This window comes from Numida meleagris, chromosome 12 (genome assembly GCF_002078875.1).
Source record: "Numida meleagris isolate 19003 breed g44 Domestic line chromosome 12, NumMel1.0, whole genome shotgun sequence".
Taxonomy (NCBI): Eukaryota; Metazoa; Chordata; class Aves; order Galliformes; family Numididae; genus Numida; species Numida meleagris.
This window is the reverse complement of record NC_034420.1, coordinates 3,920,866-3,944,040: the sequence shown is the minus strand read 5'-3', so window position 1 is coordinate 3,944,040 and position 23,175 is coordinate 3,920,866. Positions and strand designations below refer to the sequence as shown.

Below are 23,175 nucleotides of genomic sequence, written 5' to 3'. Positions count from 1 at the left end.
TCAGCTGCCACATTACTAAACAGAGTAAAGCAGAAGTGGATTTTCATCCATTACAAAATTCAGTGAATACACCAACTAACTCAAGCAACTACATTCATACAGAAATATTGATGAGCTTGTAACAAGCTTCAGGAACAATTCACCTGGGATAGATTTGAATAAGGATCTATAGGAGAAAAGCTCTGCATTTCTACTGCCAACTATTTAAGCCAAGCAGTTCCACCAGGGTATTTTCTTTCTTTGGAAAGAATCAAAATCAAAATCCAGTATAAATTCATAGTAAGGAGTAGTTGAAAAGAAGCCTAGAAAGATAGTTCTCAACTAGGATGGATTTACTTTACAATTTAATCTAATTATCTGTTATTTTAGACATTTCATGGGGCTTGGAGAAAATTCATTGTTTGTTTCCATCACTGGCAGTTTTTTTCCTCCTCTCTGTCTCCTTAGAGGATAATTAGCTCACAGCTGCATAAGACAGGAATACATTTTCATCGTCCTTTCAAAATGCCTATCGTGAGCTCAGGCAGCTCAGAAGCGCTACGGAATCATTTTATACTAATATATGCATTTGTTCCCAACAAAGAACTAATGAGTGCAAGGACAGATAAACTCTGTTCCCATTGTACAGCAATGCAGTCAGTCAAGGGACAAATAAACGTAAAAATAACAATAGTTAAAACATACAGAAAGCACCACAACAGAAAATACCAGCCACTCAGTCACTGAAGTCAAAGGTAAAAGCCCCAGAGGACCCACAAAGCTTCCCCACAATGTAATGTCATGAACTTCTCATGAAAGGAGCTATGTGAAATGTAACTTACAGCTCAGTCACATCTTTGGGAATTCCTTTGGGCATTACTCGCAGCCCTTTGTTGCTGCAACGTACCACTGAGTCCACGCAGGTACACTGGGAAGGACAAGGAGGAGAAAGCAAGCAGCTGCTTTCATCGTTACCTGCAGAGGAGAAATGGGATGTTCAGAAGGGATATCAGCTTTCAGCACAGCCTGATGCACTCTGACAGCAACTTCTTACAAGGACCGGGGAGGAACATCCCTGAATCCAGGCTAACCATCACAGTATTGTAGAGTTGCTCTTTGGATCAGCATACAAGTTCTTCAGGCAACAAGAGCCACAGTTGAAAAATGAATGGCTGATTGAATGGCTGGATTTTTAAATAAATTTTTTAAATAAATATTTATTTTCCCCAAAGCAGAATCTAATTCTCTGTAATCTTGCACATTATTGTAAGATCAGTTATGTGAATCCTAAATCCTTCCCCTGTCCCCAGGGGACTAGGTGCAATGGATAACTTGACAAGGACGTTATCCTCAAACTCATCTAGACAGATGACATTCACAATCTACTCTGTTCTAGGAAGACTTTTCTTTAAAATTCAATATTTAGATGTTAATTCTTTATTTTCTAACATCAGCCTGGCACTTCATTTATCATTTGAATTGGAAATCTCATTGCTTTTGATAGGAATAACCAGGCAAACAACAAACTGAGCAGCATACTTCCAACTGCTGGCAACCCATCTGTGCACGCATAAAAACATCTACTTTTCCCAAAAATGAATTCAAAGCTCCATAAACAGCAGATTAAATCCCATAACGGAAGGACAATGGAGTTTCTGCAGAACAAACCAACTCTTTGAGTTAAGAACACTAAGGCATGGATTTTCCCCAAAAACAACAGGCTCTGCAAAGCATAAAGCAAATGTATAGTACAGTGTCACGATGTACATGAAAGGAAACGCTTAGTGGCACATTCTGTAGATGGCAGTGAGGGGAATCACGCAACTGTTGGTGAGTACAGGCAGCCTGAGCAGACCAGCGCTGAGACACAGGGCTGCAATCCAGGATCTCACAGCCAGCCGTCATTATGTGCCTTCAATTTTTAAAAACTGAAGCAAGGACTAATTGAGACTGATCTGCTTCTTCCTTCTCTCTGCTGGATGTACCCACGAGCATTGAGATTAAAGAATAAGACTGGAACTCCTGCTACAAGATAACAAAATTACCCATAAATGTAAGGGCAGGGAATCATTTGTATTCAGAGGGATGGAGAAGCATGACTAGCCTACAAAAGAGCAGGGATTATTTTTTTCTTTTTTTTCTCCAACTGAGCTTTACAGATGGAAACAAAATCCAAAGCCTTTCGCAAACCTGCAGAAAATGTATTTTCTGCATATTCACCATATTCAATTTTCCCCTATATTCTGTTTTTCACATCCTGCCACCACGTACCTTTCATTCACCGTGGCTGTTTCACTGCCTGTGCAATGGAGAAAGCTCCAAAGTGTGGAATGTTATTTCATTGACCAGGATTTTTACTTTCCAAACTAAAAGCCAATTATTCGTTAAAGACTAAACTTGGTTCCCTTGAGCTCTGAGCCCAAAGCATTTGGGCCTGCTGCCAGATTGCTTGACTAGGGCAGAAGTTCATTTCTGCTCCGAGTAGGAAACTCATGTTACTCTCATGGTCTCTTTAGAGGTATGAGTACCTGCAGCTCCAGCACATCTGGGCTTAAAGGCAACCACAGCCTACAAGTTAAGTTAGCAGTGCATTCATCTGTCAATTTTTCTCATTTTCCTTAAATTCTGCTTGAACAAAAGACGAAGATGAGAACTACCTGAATAACAATGAAATTTAAGGAATTTCTTTTTTATTTGTAACCTATATGGACATAGCAAAACACTAAGCATCACTGAGTCTTTCAAGTACTACCGACATTTTTTAATTATTTCCCTGCATTTGTCTGTTAATGGTAAAACCAAGCACTTTCTCAAATATAAAACAACTTCCAAGCAAAGATCACTCCCACAGGCTTCAAAGAGTTTCAACTATGTGCATGAATAAGGAAGTGGGAGGAAGAGCTGGAGTTATACTGGGATTATACAGAGCAGAGCATTTGTCTTTCATGAATTTGTTCTTTAGGTGTGGATAGTAGAAATGCAGGATGTGGAAAACAAGAACGAAAGTAAACTGATAGGGAACAATGATCTTCAGCTGTAGATGGTTGTCTTCCTCATCGCTAAACTGAAATGTTCACCATGAAATACTGTTTGATAGGCAGGGAGGCCCTGACACAGAGTCAACATTACCATAAAGGCCAAATTGAACTGGATTTTCTTACCATCACAGGTGAAATCCTGGGCATCTACATCTTGGATTGGAATATCCTTCAAGAAAAAGGGTTTCAAGCAGCGTGGATTTCCACTGACAATTCTCTTCTTCCTCAACCACTTTCCCAGCCAGGCCAAATGACAGTTACAGTTAAAGGAGTTAGCCAGCAAATTGCTGAAACGGAACAAGGCATAATTGCATCAAAAAAAGAACATACAGAAATACTAAAATAACTAGTGAAATAAGACAGGTTCCATGTCCAAGCTCTTTCCTGCCATCTGTTTCTGTGAGATCCTGCTCTGTTCTACAGGTAGGGCACATGCTACAGAGGCTTTATAGGAACTAGGGCTGTAATAAGATATATATGCATGTAACTATATGTTAATAAACCGAAGTACTTACTGCTATATCTATTATTTAAACACAATTGCATCACCAACAGGGCTTTACTCACAAGTGTATTTAAGCATAAGCTAAAGCCCACACTCAAGCCTAAACTCACTTCACACAGTGGCACACGCGCACGATCTTCAGAGTGATGACTTCAAGTGATACCACAGAAAAGCTCAGCACTGCTAGCCCTTAGCACAGACCTACACCTACTGCTGCATATGTGCAGTGGGGTGGGAGCTTCTGGCAACCTGATTTTTGGTCGCTTACAGAAATAGTTGCGTGCAGATTGCCTGCATGCATGTAAACATATTCACATACATGTCTATTAAGCAGCACTGTCAGCTTGAGCCACTCCTTATAGAGTTTCCTTTCTAAGGTCAGTATTATCTGTAGTAAAAAACATATGATTTACTGCTTTGTGGACTTCGTAAGGTCTACCTTAAATCTTGCTACAGCTCCAGAATATCTTTCCAAAGCAGCTGCAGCTTTGCTGCAGCACTGTGGTGCGTGGTACCCAAAGCAACCCATCGACAGCCTCCCTAAGAGGAAGGGATCTGTAGCGTAGCTTGTTTTAGCAGTGTTTAAAAAAAGAAAGCCCTGTCCATTCTCCTGTCAGGCCACAAAAGCATAGATGTCACAGTGGTTTCTCAGTGGGACAGAAAAGCAATTACTCATATGTATTTCTTAATAGCTTGTGTTTCTTAAATGAAAGGAGTGTAAGGTGACACTTACTTTAAGCAGTGATCTTTCTAAGCTAGCTAGAATTGTAGTTGAGAATCCTGGAAAAATGTGGTTTTTTTCCTGCACTGAAACTCCTATCATCATTGGTGTGTGTTTCAGAATTAAATTTAAAATGAAGGCAAGAGGCTGATATTCCTGGTAATAGAGAAGGCTATATTTTTTTTTGTACAAATACAGAGAGAATCAATAGCCTGAGTTTAGGGTTGCATACTGAAGAAAAATGAACCGTCAGAGCCTCACATATGGAAAGTGTGGTGTCCAAACTAACACTGAGGGAATTCTCACATCATATGTATGGCCAAGGCTTCTTATTTTGATAGTACAGAAAAAAGAGATGATCACGGAACTCCTCTATAGCACACCATATCTTAAAATGAAAGAAGTTTCCTGAAGAAACACACACTTCAAATACAGGTGCAGTAGCTGAAGACCTTGGAAATCTTCACTTGCAACATGCTTTTAGAAACCTAAACGTGTAGCCAAGATCACATTCAGTTTTCAGCCAGGCAAATCCTTCAGAACACAGTGGTGCTGAAGGTGAAAACATCTGGCACAGTTAAGGTGCAACAGCAAGAAAACAAATCCAAACAAATTCCTAAATGATATAGGTCCTAGGTCAACATGACATAAGCAAAACCTGATTCACAGCTGCTCTCCATGTAAAAAAAAAGCATACTCCAGCTACTGCACACTGCAGTCACTGCAGCAGCCAGGAGCTCCACGTGTGTAATCAGATGAAGAGCCAGCAGAGCCTGTTGCATATGTTGCAGAAGAGAAACAGGGAGTAGAGTACTCCGCCGAATGCTCAATAATAAGAATACTCAACCTACTACATACTGACTAGTGGCAAAACTAATTTTCTGTATAGAGGTGAAAAAATAAACAGGTTACGAAGAAGCTTTCAGTCAGAACATGCAGAAAGGTACTGAAAGCATCAATCTAATTTTGGTTACTTCCTTTCTGAATTATTCTCCCATTTTCTTTAATCTATATGGGACCACATGCAGGGTGCCTCGTGTATTTTCCATGCGGACACACTTTGGCATTACAGTGTGTTTAAACCAAGAGTTTAGATCTCTAAAGCTAACTGAACCATTGCTTCGAATGTCATTTATTCCACTGATGGAAGCGAGTGAGATCATATTCACAGAACAACTTCCATGACACAAATCCTTACAATGAAGTCACCCACAATTGGAAACAAGCAGCAGGTGGATATAATCAGGTTTCTTGAAAAACAGCAGCTCAGAATGGAAGGAAAATCTTACAGAAACATTCATGTGGTCAGTCTACAGATTGCTCCCATCAAAATAATAATTATGGCCATTTTACAGAGGTTTCTTTAACTTCAGGTGTTACTGCCCATTAGCTGAGCAGCAGCAACTATCCACAAACCCTCGTTTTTTTTTCTTGGCAAACACAGGTTAACACATCACTAAAAATATTAAATCCTTGGGTTACATTTGGATTATACTTTTCCTAGCAACTAAGCAACATATAAAATGAGAAGAGACCTGTTGTTCTGAAACATTAAAAATGTATCTCGTCACAATTACACGTGTCCTACTGCTACTTTAGTGGCACCTAGATTTCATCCTTTGTCCAACTGAGGAGCAGCTTCTTTCTGCTTTATTTTAATATGACGGTGGTGTGCCCACATATATACTCTTTCTAAAGCAAGACTGTGATGCAGCTTCTGGAAAAATTGAGATTGGGGATCTCTGATGTGTCGTGTTGGGCAAGAGATCCCCTCCTTGACTTGAAAAGCAGCTGAAAGTCTAAGATTGCCAATTATTTTCACAATTTTATCTTGGAATCAGGCAGTTCAAGTGGACTTATCACAAACAGAAACATTGAGAAAATTGTTTTAAAAATTCATAATTAGTAATCAGAGTTCCCACATGTAAGATTTAACCACTGTAACAGAAACAAAGCAATCACGCTTTTTAGCAAAGATGTCTTACTAACATTAAATTCCTAAGTGCTTCCTCAAGGACATAGACATATTTGCAAAATCAAGGGTGAATAGAAGTCTTGAGGAATGAAATATTCATATCCTACTGCAAGTGTCTCTGTTAAAAATTGCAAAGAAGCCGTAGAATATTAACTCTTTAAAGGAATTCTGGTGACCTGTTAGAAAAGCATGCTGAAACACATCTGGATATTGTTGAAATTCAGCTGAATACATCCTGGGATTCAAGTTAAGTTTATGTGAGAATAGTTGCATGCTTAAGTCATGAAAAAGCAGTTATGCTTATAAACATGCCCAATTGACAGTGTGAGAACTGAAAGACATGACTGAATACCACATATACAAAAGTGCAAGTACACTTCAAATCAGGATGCTAAATACATATTTTGACTACTAAGAAATAATAAAAACTGCTATTTTTTCCTCAATAACTTACAAAATTATGTTTTTCCTCTACTGAAAACCATCAGCACATTATTTTCAGAGCTGCCCATGTTTTCATAGTATAGTGAGGCTGATACACTAAGCAGTAACAAAAGAAGCAGTATATTTTTAAGTGCTGTAAATATGCCAAGATAAAAAAAGGAAAGAAACGTTAAATTTTGTAATAAGTTCTAGCACCCATTAACAGATACAGAGTATTTGTATTTTCCAAACCCTAATTAACTCATAAGTGTGGGCTGAATGGGAAAAGTAGTCATAGTATACATCTTCAGCAGTGTTATCATCTCATATAACTACCTACAATAGTGTGCTGCCAGGAAATGAACTCATTTGCATTTTGCAGTTATTTGTGAAATATCACTATGGCCCATCTAGGTCCTAGTGTCACAAGAAGTCAAAAGCAAACCTCCTTCTGCCTTTACTGTCTGTGGATCAAACCAAAAATGTGTCTTCAACCTGCCATGACCAACGTGATACAAAGGCAGGGCCAAAGCAATGCAGTCTTTTTAGGAGCGGCTTTAGCTACCCTTGCTGTAAATTCTAATATTCATCATCTGCAGCTGAAAAAAGGAAACTGGGCATCTTCTAACAAAATATGACATGACACATCCGTACAAACAAGGCAGGGACTTTACAGACTGATTCAGAGTTACAGCTATGAAGGAAATACCGAAGCAATTGTGCAAGAAGCAGGTAGGCACTGCTTGCAGCACTGAGAGAACAAGCTTTCAGTGACTACCACTAGATTTGACCCATGACTTGAAAACAGTCAATAAAAATAATCTAGTTGTGCTTATTTCTTTGTCCACCAGTTTCAAGGAGGCTTTGGGGGCTACAGAAAATAAATGAAAACAAAATCTAGGTTCAAAACCTGAAATGCAATAGCTCCAATAGTTTGTTTTTGTTGGACAATTAAGGTCTATTTTCAGGGCAGTGTGAAGGGAATTAATCAGACAGCTTCCACTAACAGCAACATCAGGGTCCACATTCACAGCTGGAAACAAAGAGCAGACTTTCTCTCCATATTTATCAGTCTGTACTTTATTGAAATGGACACATTATAAGACGTACATAAGAATATTTGAAGAGCAATGGAACTGCTTCAAAGAAGTACTGAGAAATGTAAGACAATTGTCAGAAAAGCTTAGATTAAAATTTTCGAATTCACGTTCAGTAGGACTGGAGTATTTTGTCTTCTTAGGTTCTCCTGAAAATCTAAGCATTAGCTACTTGTTTTCTTCTGATATTTAACTTACTCAACTGGAATCCAAGAAGACTGGTCAAAATTAGACTCTACTGAAACTAATGGAGCTTCGGGGAGCTCAAGTGTAAGATAAGCTATGCAGTTCTGAATCTGAAGAAGCTGTTTTATATGAACTCCTCCTGTGCACTGCACTAACATGGCAAAACGTGCACTCATTCTGCCTGAAATTGGCAACATAAAAGCTTTTCTAGCTACTCCAGCTGAAGCAGTTCTAATGTTTTTATGAACCAAACCTGCGATTTCAGTAGGATAGGGTTTTCTTTCTTTAAATGAGGTTTTCCAAATATGAATAAGTAAGACTCTTGATTTTGAAACTCATCTTGCAAAAAAAGTACAGAACAAAAGCATCATGGCATGCTCACATTTTAAGGTAACTTACATTGTAGACAAAGAGACTAATGTGCTGAAGGCTCCAGGTGTGATGGTGCTGATGTGATTGTCGTACAGAGAAAGGAGCCTCACGGAGCTCAGTCCAGCAAAGGTGTCATTGTTTATGCAGCTGATAGAGTTGCTCCTTAGCATTCTGAAAAGATTAAAGCAAGAAATTAGGAAATACTGGGAGTGGGTACAGTTTCAGGTTAGGAGGTCCTGTTTCTAGGACATCAACAGATGGTTTGGCAACCGCTGGGCTCCATTTTTATTGATTGCTGTAGGACTAAACAGCTAGAGGAGGACTAAACTAGTGGTAAATTTGAATTAAACACTCTCAAGCCTCTTGATTTAGTAAGTGTCTGAGAACAAGATGTATTTCAGAGATGAATTGAGAAAGATTGTCAGAAATATGTAACAATAATACTAACTGCATTGCTTCTATCATGGATGTAATCCACAATGCAAAAGCACGGAAGGAAACAGAGCCCTTAGCAGAAATCAAGGAATAGCTTAGGAAAGATTTCCAGACCAAAAGCAAGCTCTGAAATCTCATTAGTCTCATTAATTGACAGGACAGAAAGCAGTAACCATTCCATATTTTTTTTTATTTTTTGCTCTGTGTTTTTAACAGATGAATCAATGCTGTGTTTTGGAAGATACATCTCTCTGAGTTGTTATGGTAACAATGAACTCCATGATAATGTCTAATTAATCGGAAAGACTGTAGTGTCTTGTTTCTCTCCACAGCAAAAAAAGGCTCATGAGTATTTGTTACAATTCATGCCAATCAACAGCTGGATCTGTAAACATCACCGCTGTAATATTTCTACTTAGATGAAAAATTATTCAGTAATTAAAGCACACTACCAGAAATCCACAGAATATATGCAGCTCATGCTGCTCTTCCAGTGGATTGATCCTCTAAATTGAGGACTACGGTATCAGATTCATGCAGCGAACAATGAAAATTCAGACTCCCTCAGAAGTCTGGATTGCAATCTCCTGCAAGTTGTGCATTTAGGTATTAGATCAGTAGACTCTTCAAAGACACCAAAGAGAGATTAAATAGAGCAGAGAAGAAATCACAGTGTAATCACAAACAGTGTATAAGACCTGGATACTGCACAGCTTTAGCGTTGCTGTTCCCTACATATAGTTATCATCACAGCCACCACAGTCTCAGCAGTTTTTGTGTTGCAGCAGTGAAACCATCAGAAAAGAGTCACAGACACACAGACTCACACCTTACGTGTGAAGTACTAAGCTGCTTGAATGCCAGGTCAAGGCCACAAGCTCCAAAAGGTGAGCGTAAATATAAAAAAAGGCCTTTAGTAGCTTTGGTCACTTCTGGAAATTCATATATTGAAGCAGTAGGAAACATTTTCTCAGTTCTGTATGTTAAGTATCAGACAATAGTTCTGCAAGGTGGTTGGATTACAATATATATTTCATGGTCACTTATTGCATTTTAGGAAAAAGTCTTTTAAAAACTGGACTACTATCCTGTCCAGTGTGGCCTCTTCATAAAAGGTCTTAACTTTAGTGTTCAAAGCAAGTTAATGAATGGGTAGACATATACATCCCTCAAACTTAAACCTTTGCTTTCATACCACAGAACACCATGCACTGTGTGCCCTTCCTGAAGGAAAACTTATACTTACAGATCCTCATTTCACGCTGTGCGTATTTAGACTGCTTTATCAGCTAGGGAGAAATGCAGGTCAGGTCAGCAGGATAGCTTGAATATTAAGTGTCTTTTTATTAAAAAAAAAATGCTGAATACTCTTTAGGAGCATGGCTACGGGCTGCTTTACATTATGAAAATTAATTTAGTATCTATGGACAATATTTTAAATTCCCTTAGTAAAATGCATACATTAAAGAACAGATGGCTGTAACCACAGGAAAATAATGTTAAGGAATAACAAAAGAAAAGATCCCTATTTGTCATTACAGGCCAAAGTCCTCCAAGCAAAGCCTGGATATTTTTCTTGTACTTGGACTGAAGGAATTGTGCCATGATATTGTGCAACATAAGATGCATTTGCTGCTAATGACTACACTGCAGATTTTAAATTTCATTTTGATTCCTGGAGTCTACTTACTGACAGCAGCCACCTCGTCAAGTGTTTTCTTTCCATAGCAGGGAGACTGTGCAAAAGTGAGTATTTTTCACATACAGATCATACTCATCATCTGGCATGAATCTTTGTGGTCACCAGAGGCCTGACTGCTTCTCAGGATGGGGAAAAGGAGTTGACTGGATGCCATCTTGAAATCCTGTCTTTGATTCTTCTTCCAATATATTTTTTAACTTGAAAGTAAATGAGTGCTACTTACTGTGAGTTTATGTATAAGCAATAGTTATAAGAAGTAAATTGCAAAGTTGTTCTAAGAACAAAAGTAGCACCAACTTGATTTCTTATGCATTTGTGCTCTATATCTCATATGCACTGTCCCCAACCACAACCACGTTAATACTACAGCTGCAGGTATGTTTTATAGCACTTGGGGTGCTGGACAGCCCAAAGGCATGCGTGTGCTTATGGACAGCTGCTCCTGGTGCAAAGTGAATGGGGCAGCTACCTTCTGCCTGCAGGACCTGCAATAATTTGGTTAGGCCTGCCTTAAATTGCTTAGCTACACCTACTTCTGGTGGTGGCAATAACTCGAGCCTTTCTTCTTTTGTTTCCTGGTGATTTCACAGTCTGTAGGATATTAAAAATCCCATAGGTTCCTGCTCTCCTCTGAGGTTTGGTTTAAGCAGCCCAACAATTCCAACTTGAGTGGAGGAGAATGTGGGTGAACGAACTAATAGCTAACAAATGCCTTGTTTACACTGGAAATAGCCTAAGTATTAAATGATTAAAAGTGCCCAAATTTGGCCCATGACAGGTTCACCATCAAGTTGCCCCTGAAGCTTTTGAAAATCTGTTTTCTTCTACAGAAAGTACATCAATCTCACACCTACCCAGGGCTAGCAATTTGCTGCAGGTTCATCACACTGAAACAAGACACTGCGTTTGATCTTGGTGTCTACTAACAGAGATTTTAGCAAGCACTGCTGAACTTGAGCGCTCCCACTCAAGATACAGTGGAAAAGAGAAAGATAGGTCTTTGCACTCACAATGTCTTCAGCCCTGTGAGGCCTCTAAACATTCGTCCGTGCACTGATTCCAGTTGATTCTCTGTCAGAATCAGCTCCTGCACTCCTGAAGCTCCATCAAACGTGCCTTCTCGAATCTCCTTGATCTTATTATTGCTCAGATTTCTGGAAAGAGACAACCAGTCACAATAAGAAAAGGATTAGTGTTTAATTCAAAACATTTATCATCATACTGGAAGGGAGAAGAAGGGGAGGTTTAGGTTGGATATCAGGAAAAACTTCTTTACAGAAAGGGTGGACTGGAACAGGCTCCCCAGGGAGGTGGTTGAGTCACCATCCCTGAATGTGTTTAAAAACCGTTTGGATGTGGTGCTCGGGGACATGATTTAGCGGTGGGTTGTTAGAGCAGTATGGTTAGGTTGCGGTTGGACTTGATAATCTTGAAGGTCCTTTCCAACCTGAGCAATTCTATGATTCTATGATTCTATTCTATGCTTTTCAGTGGCTATCTAGTAAAGCATGCAGTCAGCAAGGAGAGGATACAGCAGCTCAGAAGTGTATTTAATGTACTTACAAATAGCTCTCCTTTTCTCCCCTCATAAAAAATACAGATCAGACTCATGAAGAGTATCTAAATCCATGGAATTACCAGCTCTTATTCCTCATCTCATTGATGATAAGTGTCTCAGACCTACTATAAACAGGGTTTTCTAACACCGATTAATGTCCTTGAATTTACAGATTCTGCTTGGACAGGGTGCTCTGCAAAAACAGTATTACTACCACTGAAATAGGTAGCACCTATTGAAATATGGAGCACGTTTATTTTGCGCACCAGGATCTTTATTTTATACTGACCACTAGTATAATGTAAAAAACTGCATGACTGAATGCATCTGATACAAATTTTAATATGCACACTCACAAACTCTTAGGCATTTAAATTTAATACCATCTTTTAGAATGAAATGAGTATCATTTCATTCTCAGTTCACACCTACTGCAATATACAAGATTATTTTCTAAATATTTACTCTGCCTATGCAGTCTCAAGATGTTTGTGACAGATCAACACTGGAGAACTTCAGTGTAGAGAGTCAAGTGAAGTTCTGATGGAATGAAAAGTGAATCTTCTGAATATTTCATATTTGTGAAAAACCCAGTGAATAGAGAACTTCTGAATGATAAAATGCCCTTAGAGACGCATAAAAATTAATGCCTTTTAATTATTTAAAACACTTATGTAAAAGTCCGTAAGCACATTAAGACCTTGGGCCTCAGTCCTTCAAGCACGCCCTTATGAAGTCCAGTACAGATTGCAGTGAGTAATCCTATTTGTTTAGGCTTTTGACAGGAAACGCTATTTTTGTTTTACTATCTACAATAAAAAAGAGAAAGTAAAACATACACACTTGTTCCCAAGAAGATGCCAATTCCAGCACTCCTGCTAATATTGAACAATATCTTATTCCAGAAATGATCCCACTACACAGAGCATGAGTAATAGCCTCAAAATCCAGTTCCAGGTGATATAAAACAAATGACGAAGTATCAGATTAACACCTGGGGTACAATGCTCAGAAGAACAGGCAATCTTGTTGGGATGTAAGTTGACAGGAGACATGGCAACAGGGCAGCCTGGCCTCAGACACGAATAATGTGGGTCTTGCTCTTTGCAGAAGTCATCACTTAATAAAAAAATGTTGAGTCTTAGAGATACGTTTCATGTGGGAAACTTGAGTATGCTGGTTTATGTCTGCTGAACAACTGTCAGACACTGGGCCCAGCATGTGGTCCATCACCTCTTGTGCATTCTGTGACCAGAAAGGAGTATGCCAGCAATCAGCCAAAAATGATACAGAAGTATATAGAAAACTTAAATGCAGGTTTTGCTTTCCAGGGGTTTTGTACTTTGTGCTAACACTCACACGAGGACTTAATGTGAGTTAAAAACAAGTCATGGACAGATATTCTGACATATGCATTCAATTTGGGGGCTCAGCTATTTCTATAATGGAAATGTTTATAGCTCAGCATCCTTTTGTAATGCTGGCATAAATAATTGCTCCCAGTAATCCCTTTCATAGTTAAGATCACATCATGATGCTCATTTGTACAAAAATAAATGGATAACTAAGTAAATGTTTGTGGTGGGAAGGGAGCATGAGTTATTAAAAGACTTTTGACTTTCAACTCACAGATTGCAAACTAACCTGTATGTGTAGTTAAATGTTTTACTAGTTATTTTTTTACCATCTAAAAGATATTTAGACACATTTCCTAAAAATGGGTGCAATTTTAATGGATGATCGGATACTCAAGGCAAAAAAATGCAAATATTGGAGAGGAAGGCTGGCCATAATTTGCCAAGGAATTGGCACCTTTACACCACCCAAACCATCTCAATTTTCTTTGCTGGCAAAGGACTTCTGTAGAGAGGCAACTTCATTCCTTTAAGTTAATAATGCCGCATCATTTCAACAACATAGAATTATCCAAAAATAAGCTAGCAGTTGCAGAAAAGCCCAATTATATGTACCCTCCCCACGCAAGAGATTTGAAAATCCATGATTAAATGCTATAACAAAGTTGCAAGAGAAAAGACAAGATTTACAATAGGTAAAGAAGATAGTGCCCTATAACACCACTTGAAGCATTGTCAATTACAGATTTCTTTGTTTTCCAGAATTAAAGTTTCACTTATCAGAACACAACAAAAAGTTGGTAGATGACAGCACTTACTCACTCAGAAAATATATCGTCCCTAAGGCCTGACCTACTAGAATAACAGACATGAGAAATTACATACTTTTCAGACTAGAATTACCAGAAAAATAATCAACTGCTGATACAAATCTTGAAAAATAAAAGCAGTGAAACTTTTGTCTGCTCTGCAACTCAAGAGAGCTCTAGTCTGTCCTTCCCAGCAGTAAAATAATCTTTCCTATACGACAGCTGCAGCACTTGACAAGGAACTCTTTTATTTCTATTAGAAAACTTCTGACAGGCTTTACAGCAAAACCCCATTACAGAAAAACCCCATCCTCTCACAGTGCTAAGCTTCTCTCAGGAACTGTTCTTGAAATACTCAAAGACAGTGGAAAAGAAAATGAGTCCTGAATATTTCCCAAGGTACCTATGGCCTCTGGCAGTATCCAAAGGAGAGCACAGTCTGATAGTGATAGGACAAGGGGGAACGGCTTTAAAGGAAAAGAAGGGAAATTTACATTATATCTTAAGGGGAAATTCTTTACTCAGAGGCCCTGGAACATGCTGCCCAGAGGAGCTGTGGATGCCCCATCCCTGGAGGTGCTAAAGCCCAGGCTGGACGGGGCCCTGGGCAGCCTGAGCTGGTGGGAGGGGTCCCTGCTCATGGCAGGGCGTTGGAACTGGATGGGCACTTTAAGGTCCCTTCCAACCCGAGCTATTCTATGTTCTATGATTCTGTAGTCAATCTGGTCACTCTAGAGGCTATTGTTTCCTTAGGGACTCCCTGATTTACCATAGTGATAAATTTTAATCCTATTTCCAGACATTTATTTTAGGGAAGAGGTCAAAAGAAAATTTCAGAAAGCCTAGGTTTACTTTATGTGTTGCTATGAATAGGAAATGAACAGATTTAGGAAGCTCTCAAGGTGAGATTGTTCACACAGTTCACTTTTCAGTCAGATTTTGCTTAGCTTATGGCTAAGGTTTATAATAATATTATTTCTGTTGATCTTCTTACTTCAACACAGAACAAACTACGTGCTATTCAGACTTCACAGAACCATTCATCCTGCTAGACCTTCCAGGTTAATTTTAACATTTCATCGTGGTGTTCGCGGCCGAATTACCGCAAACACAACCACCAGAGTGCAGCCCAACTGCAAAAGCTCTGCTTGGTCTTTCATTTTTCTGTTTTAACATACTAACAACTTGTTCTGAGCAGAGTTTTCCCTAGAATATTACAGGCTGTTGGTGGTGCACATAGAGTTTTAAAGTATAGTTTAGGGGGAGAACCTCAAAGCTGTTTCAGGAATGAAGCTTGCAGAGTATTTTACAGCTCGTAACAACAGTCTGGCTGGCTTTTACAGAGTGAGTTCTTCTCAGGAGCAGGATGGCACTAGAAGACTTAAATACTACAGACAAACAGAGGAAGATACTCAGTGACATTCATACATTCATGCTGCAGAGCAGTTTGGTGGTATCACTGAAAAGAGAAGGAGGCATGTGATAAGCCCACACGCCACATACCACAACATTCTACCATTTCATTTCCACAAAATAAAATTTATTTCTGTATAATAAGTGGCAGATGACTGAGACCTCAATTGCCATGGAAAAAATTATGCTTATGGAAAAAAACAGCAGGTAACAGCTGATTCTGACTTTTGCCTCCTCAAGAAACTTCAGGTTCTGCTTATTAAACTGACTCCTGAACTACTCACTGTGGTTTAACTGGGCTGGTCCATCTGAGAGGTAAATCACTCTGTTTCCTTAAACATACATTAAAAATAATGAATTCTGCTAATGCAGTACTAAACTATAAAACTTCATTCCTTCCTCCTTCCTTGCAGTCCAAGACAACACATATTCTAGCAAGCAAATAACTTAAACTTACATTTTTCTGAGGTTGGGCAATTTCTTGAAGAGTCCAATAGCTTCCAACACAGAAATATCATTGTCATTCAAACGCCTGATGGGAAAAAAACAGAAAGACATTTAATGCTTCACAGATCTCTTTAGATATATCTCTGTGACATACAGGACTGTCACACAGAGAGAATTATGACCTTTGCAAACAAGATACAATCTGCCATGTGTCTCAGACTCCCAGAGTGAAAAAAGTTATAAAAGCTTAGGATGCCTTTAGGAGTGTGATACCGAAGGACAGTGTGAGAATGCCTTCTTTCAATACACACAATAAGAGATCATTAATCTTAACCATCACAAGGCTTTGTTTGCATGACTAAACCTCCCTCATGCATCCTGTAAAGGAGACATGCAGTTGGAGATCCGGTCCACGTAAATGGAAGCAATTTGATACTGAGTTCTTTCCCATAAAATTCCACTGATCTTCTAAAATAATGCAAAAGCTGCCATCCTGGCGGGCTTGGGATGTAAATTCTTTCTCTGATATAGCTCACTTTTTCTACAGAGACTTTTCTGTGTTTCTGGATGTCACTCTCCTATATTCTTCTATCTTAACCTCAGAACAACAGTAAGTGGGAGTTCACATATCGTGTCTTAAGAACAAAAAAAGACAATTATGTTAGAAAAAGACAATTATGATCAATGCAAAGGTGTCAAAGGTCAAAGGAAGAGGAACCATGAAAATAGCTCGTGTGAGCCATGTGACAAAGCAGTGTGTAAAGACGACATGGAGAGGCAGCTGATGCACAGGGCCACGGCTCCTGTCTCATGTCTACATTTAGCGTGAGAGTTAAATTAACCTACCCCATTTCACGTTGGGATCAAGGCAGAAGGTGCCTTGATTTGGTGAGTCCCTTATACAGCCTTTAAAATCTAGGAAACCCAACGTGCCTGACTGAGCACATCTTGGAGGGGCAGCACTTACAGATCAGTGGTATATTCCGGAAGGTGGCTGGGTAATCGGGTGAGTTTTTGGTTGGAGCAGTCCACAACTGTTCCCTCACAGCGACACTTCTCAGGACAGACAAGATCCATGAAACACTTCCCAGTGAATTTACTTCTGTAATCCTCTGACCCTGCAATAAAGGGAAAATATATTCCAACAAACAGCTCATGATAACTGCAGCAATCAGAGACGTTATGGAACCGGCTTTCAACACTGCCTCCTTTCAGCTACAAGCTCCTGTACCCAATTTTAATACTTGCAAAAAGTTTTTTTCAACAATTTTTCAAATGACTCTCCAAGACTAGCCTCTGTTTTTTCATTCTTCCCTTGACAAATTAACTCCTTGTCTATCTAACCAGCATACCTGTTAAGGCATCTTTCTTTAAATGTCTAGCTAGCTACTGGGGTCTGCTTCAAGGAAGCTCCAGCAAAGTTACCTTTTCAGATTTTGCACTTATTCCAGCAAGTAGGAAAAGGGATCTCATGAAAGCAGGAGATATTTTGATGCATTCAAATGACAAAAATTTTTTAATGAAGTCATTAAAAAAAAAAAATTCAAGCATCAGCTATTAGAGCTGTCTTAGAGAGCAACCTTGTATAAGAGTACCTTGTCAATTTTCCAACAGTTAGAAACCTTTATTAACTACATAAAACAAACAGCATAAGAAAGTAATAGCACTTTAAATCATTTTCATTTTAATTAAGAAACGGGTAGACCATACTTAGTGAGAAGCACTCCCTCATGTGCCATTATACCGTGATTGCCAGACCTCTTTGACTAGGTTTTTTGACCCATTCTAATGAAATGCTTTTCCAATTAGGCTCAGTGAACTAATCTGTCCTTTTCTGGTTTGGTTTTTCTCTTTTAATAACAGCAGGTTTGAAACTTGATCTCTGTGTTTCAAGGAACCAGCAGCATTAATAAATGTGTATGCAATCAAGACAGACCCCGCCATGCAATACCTGCCCACTCACTTCATATTGCACAATGGAAACTCCAGAATTGTCTCACGAATTCTGTGTAATGTCCAGTGATCATAACTACAAGAAATAGTTTTAACTTTCCAGAGTCCTAAAAGCCAATTTCAAGGCTTTCTCGGGAAAGATTTGAGCAAGTTCAGATTTTGTAAAGAACCATAAAACATCAGTAGAAAATTGAGCTGAAATTTTGTTTTAGAGACTTGACGACATTCTTTAGCTGCTTCCCTCTTCCAGACTGATAATACACCAGTGCTCATTTTATCACTGTATACTATTTTTTTAGAAGAAGAAGAAAGGAATCACCTAAAACCCCTATTATTTTAACTTCTGTTACACATTACCTGCACAGGGTGATGCACTGAAAGCAAGCAGTTCTGCAGGCAATCTAACATTTTGATTCTGCCGACACACGTGGGTTTGGTTTTGTAATTCCAAGCTGGATTATGATAAACATTACATGCAGCTTTGTACACTACCACTTTTGTGGTGCTAAATACCTGCAGGTTATCATGGTTCTTGTAAATTATACGTCTATAGTGAGACTTGACTAGTGTTTTTTTAGCCTGATGGCACAGCACTTAATATATGAGGAGCACTGCGCATTCTGAAGTATTTCTAAAATACTTAACATTTCTTCTTATGACCGCCATTTAAATTCTATCTTTTGGAGAAAAAAAACCCACATCTGATTTCCAGTCCTAAAAATTCCAGGCTTGGCAGCCAGGATAAAATGTCAAGTGACGAATGTACAATTTCTTGATTCCAAAACCAGCTATATTTGCTTAGGCTTATAAAGGAGTAGTTTTGGTTGCTTATGATTCCTCAAAACCATGCCAGTGATAAGCAGCTACAAGGATCAGAGTTTATTAAAACTGCTACAGTTATAGTACACATTGAAAAAAACAGCAATATTTTTCAGTGATCAGAAAGTGTCTTGGAAGTCCTCAAATTAACTCTTGAAGAAGCAATTCTAACCTTCAATGTAAAAGCATTCTTTGAATGAATAATCACAACCATCATGAAGTTACACAGGGTAAGATTTTATTAAGTATATGTTTTTGTCAACTTACAGATAAAGGATTAATATTCCTAAAGGAAATAAAGAAGGAAGAGAAAGTAAGGGGGACGCTTTGTGAAGGAGAAAAGGGTGTATGTAATATCAGAGGATGATAGCTGGGTTTTGTTGTGGTTTTTTTTTTTCTTTTTTCTGAAGCTTTTGGCAGAGTAAATAGAGAATATTTACCACATTTTGACTTAGCAGACTCACACTCCTGATGATCTATAACTTTCCAGCCTGCATCAGCCATGGGAAGCTGTTGTCACGTGGCCACCAGTCCTCTGCCTCCACACTTTCAGCAGGGGAAAGCCCTATCTACTCAGCAGGAGAGGAAGGGACCTTCATATTTTCCTTCCTTCCTTAATATATTTTATTTTATTTAAATTTATAAAAATATTTATAAAATAAAGGTTCAAATGAGAGTTACCCAGGTAGGCATAACCAGAAGTAACCAATGACACATATATGCTCAGCAAGTACTTAGTCACCCATTAGGCCATGAGAAAGCAGGAATCACCTGCCAACGACTAAATAAAATTTACTATTTGACCTGAGCCTTCAGGTCACTTTGACAGGTGGCTGCTCTATTAAGGTATTCCCATCTGGGATACTAACGCGAAATTGAGCCATCTGCTTGCAGAACTAGTTAGGTACATAACCCATTCCTGTCTTTATTGCTGTATTACTACAGGGCTCTGAGTGGATGTGACAGGATTCAGGAAGCACAATCAAACATCACATGCACGTAGTACTTTTTGTATTTCCTAAAATCACCGGTGGAAAGCCACGGAAAAGAGATGCAGGATGTGCACCGAGAACGCACTTGACTTTATTTGACTATTCCAGACCAGCATTTGGTCATTTTATCACACTTGAAAGCACACGTGCATTGTAGATGAGAACTCTGCAAAGCCTGGCTGAATGGAAAACATGATCAGGAGTTTTCAGTAATTTCCAAAACCAAAAAATATTTTTAATATGAGTATTATGAGGAGCCGAAGCAAGAGCAAGGCATGTATTTTATTGAGGGTAACGGTGTTTATCTGAATTGATAGTTACACTGATAACGTTTTCATTTCACAATCTATGTGACACCACTACCAGGTATCAGCGCATTGTAACTCATACAGTATCACCGAGCAAAACCAAATGCCATTTTATAGAAGAGCAGTACTGTGACAAAGAAACACTACATTTCCAAGTGCTCACATATTTTAGGTGCCCTTCTAGTGCTCACACAGAAAAATTAAGCAGCACAGACAAATAGCTTTTTCTCCCGTTGTAAGCAATTGCTTAGGAAACCTGATTTCAGTTTTTAAAAATGAACAATTCCAGAAGGACTCAAAAGGAGTGCTGGATGATCCGTTCTGGAAAAAATCAAGCTATTTTTTTTTCAGAGGAGTGACGACTGACCTGATGGTTTCCTTCTATAAAACATGGATCCAACTGTCTGAAATTTGGCAAAAAATAAGATCACGGACATCACGGGTCTAATACTTGGCCAAAACCCCAGGAATCCTGACTCTTACTTCTTTACTTAACCACTTGATCACAATTCTCATATATTTTCAGGAAAAAAAGCAGGATGTGTGTACACTGTTTTACATCATTTCCCATCCACAGCATTAATTCTTATCTGTAATTACAGAGAAAATCTAAGAACCACACACACCCTCCTTCTGATGGCTCCACAACAGATATGCAGCAGCTCTGTGAGATGAGGCAGCATTTCCATACAAGAAAACTTCCACACAAGGCCCTCAAAGTACTTTACGAAATGGGTGTAATAAGCTCTGGGAGGAAGGTTAGGAAGAAGTACATTAAAGGTCTTACCTATGCTGGCTGATCCAAAAAGGCTCATTAGAGCATGTTGACTCAGCTTTGTGCTGTGTGACTATTGGATAACTGCTTTCATGCAGGCCACATAACCCATGTCATTTCACGATAAAAGACAACGCTTTGCAGAGTCTTCTAAGGTTCTTTTGCAGCATACTTCTTCATAATGTAATGCCAGCACACTGAGATTGCTCAAATCAGGTCCAAGGTTACGTTAAGCATCAGACATCTCATTACACAACACGGCATCCAAAACGTCCCTCAAGCAGAAGGACTCACAGGACAGCTCAGATAGAGAGATGCAGTTTACATTATTCATAAGGTAAGCAGACAAAAAAGAGTTTTCATCTCTGTAGGTATGACTGGAGCCACCCTTGAATCACATCCACCAACAAGATGCCTAACTTTTGCCTTCTAAGAACAGATTAATTACTTGGAAACGGTTATTCTGCATGCAAGCCCTTTGGAAAGTCGGACCCAATTGTCACCAGGGATCCCCCCAGCAGTCCCCCAGGTGCCTGGAGTCTGGTTAAGCAACACGCATCATCTTTTTCACTTTTCCTGTGAGAAAAGGGGAATCTCTCACCTTTTGATGCTTCTGAAAACAGCAGAAGTATCCCAGCATGCCATGCGGCAGGGAGTATGCAGCCTTCCATGGTGCTTGACAGAACCATGTTCAATTTGTATTGTTCTACCACATGGTTAGATCAAGCACAAAGGAAAACCCCATGGACAGCCAGAGTCAGAGTTAGGCAGCGCCAAAGAGAGAAGAGCGTTGAGAGGAAGCAGCATGGAGAAGCACAAGCTGAAGGTTCACTGAGAGCTGCTCTCCACTTCACCCATGCAAAAAGGTGCTGGATACAAGAGGTCATCCTTTATGCTACAACTGCAGAACACCCTGGAGCACAATTGGGGTTAGTGTACAAGAACAGAGCCCGGGCAAATTCAGAGACAGAACTAGTACGACAGAAACTACTACCAAAGCACTGCAGGTAGCTCTCTCCAGGAATGATGTGCATCTTCCACTGCATATGAAGGACTGAGCCGTGCTGCTCTTTATTAGCTACTTACATACTCATAGTGCCTCCTCCCAGTGCAAATTCCATTTCAGTTTTCCCCATTTATTTAAATCCAACCCTAGAAATACCCCAGCTTGCATCAGTAACAATAGATTCTGAGTTGATGGTGAACCTCTGGCAGCAAACCTTCCCCAGGCTACCTATGAGCCACTCCCAGCTCCCCGCAGCCTCTCATGCCAGTGCCACTTACACTGACCATCTGTAATCACCACTGCTTTGCCTTGCTTTTTTTGGGGAGCTGTACTTTGTAACATGGCAGAGAAGGTGGTACACACATGCCACTGAAGACATATTAAGGCAAACAGGAGTATTTTGTTACTTCGTTTCTTGGCATAAAACTTGCATTTTCCTTTCTACATCCCTGATTATTTTGAATGGCTTTGTTTACTATAACTAATTCCTGCAGTTTTGACATATAAAGTAGGGCATTCCATTTTGGCTTGACTGCTCCCTCTGAAATAAAACTCCCATTGGCTTTAATGTCTGCAGTGTCATGCCAGTGAAGAGTGCTTTTGAAAGTCACATCTCAAATGTTCTTGCAGGCTTCATGAATGAGAGGAAGTGCCTGTCCTTTGCAACTGCTCAGAACGTTTTGCTGGACTTCAATGAAGGTCAGCACTTGTGCCTTAAAAACATAAAACGCCACTTTCCTTAGTAAGGGGTTTGTGTTGCCCAAAGCACAAAGTCAGCATCAAGCAGATTATTCATTGCCTACAGAGAGAACAATGTGAGTACTTGGGCTGAGATGACAGATAATAGAGCAAGGGGCTCTGCTTCATTTTGTACATTTTGCTGTGAACCAGCATTATTGCAGAGAACAACACACAATTACTTGCAAACTGCAGAAACTAAGTACAGTGTTAACTTAGCCACCGTAAATGTGGGTTTCTTTCCTTAACGGCGCTGAAAGTCTAGCAGCTTTTGGGGGAACCTAACGATAAACCTTAATTCCCCACAAGCTGCCAAAGTAGACACAGCCCTAAATGATACTGAAGTTGGATTATTATTTTTTTTTTAACCACCCAGAATGGCACAATGGACATTATTTTTAACTTGCTTCTATGATTTGTTCAAAATATCCATAACCCTGGAAGTCATACCCCGTTTATTTAGAAATTAGTCATACGACTGGCATTTCTGCTAGTAATTTTGCAAGTCTCCAGCCAAGGAGGGTTCAAAGTTTCATATCCTCATTCCTACACCTGTTTAATAATGCAGC

The 23,175-nt window shown here is 39.3% G+C and overlaps 1 protein-coding gene across 3 annotated transcripts in view; it reads right to left on the bottom strand.

The window, feature by feature from the left end:
• SLIT3 (slit guidance ligand 3) overlaps positions 1 to 23,175 on the bottom strand; it is a 536,914-nt gene that overhangs the window by 95,972 nt on the left and 417,767 nt on the right. For all 3 annotated transcript variants that reach the window (XM_021410240.1, XM_021410241.1, XM_021410242.1), the window contains 6 exons: positions 16,983 to 17,133; positions 16,026 to 16,100; positions 11,444 to 11,587; positions 8,324 to 8,467; positions 3,141 to 3,304; positions 822 to 954 (listed from right to left, as the gene is read on the bottom strand). In XM_021410240.1, coding sequence (XP_021265915.1) covers positions 822 to 954; positions 3,141 to 3,304; positions 8,324 to 8,467; positions 11,444 to 11,587; positions 16,026 to 16,100; positions 16,983 to 17,133 — 811 coding nt within the window. The remainder of the gene's footprint in view (positions 1 to 821; positions 955 to 3,140; positions 3,305 to 8,323; positions 8,468 to 11,443; positions 11,588 to 16,025; positions 16,101 to 16,982; positions 17,134 to 23,175) is intronic.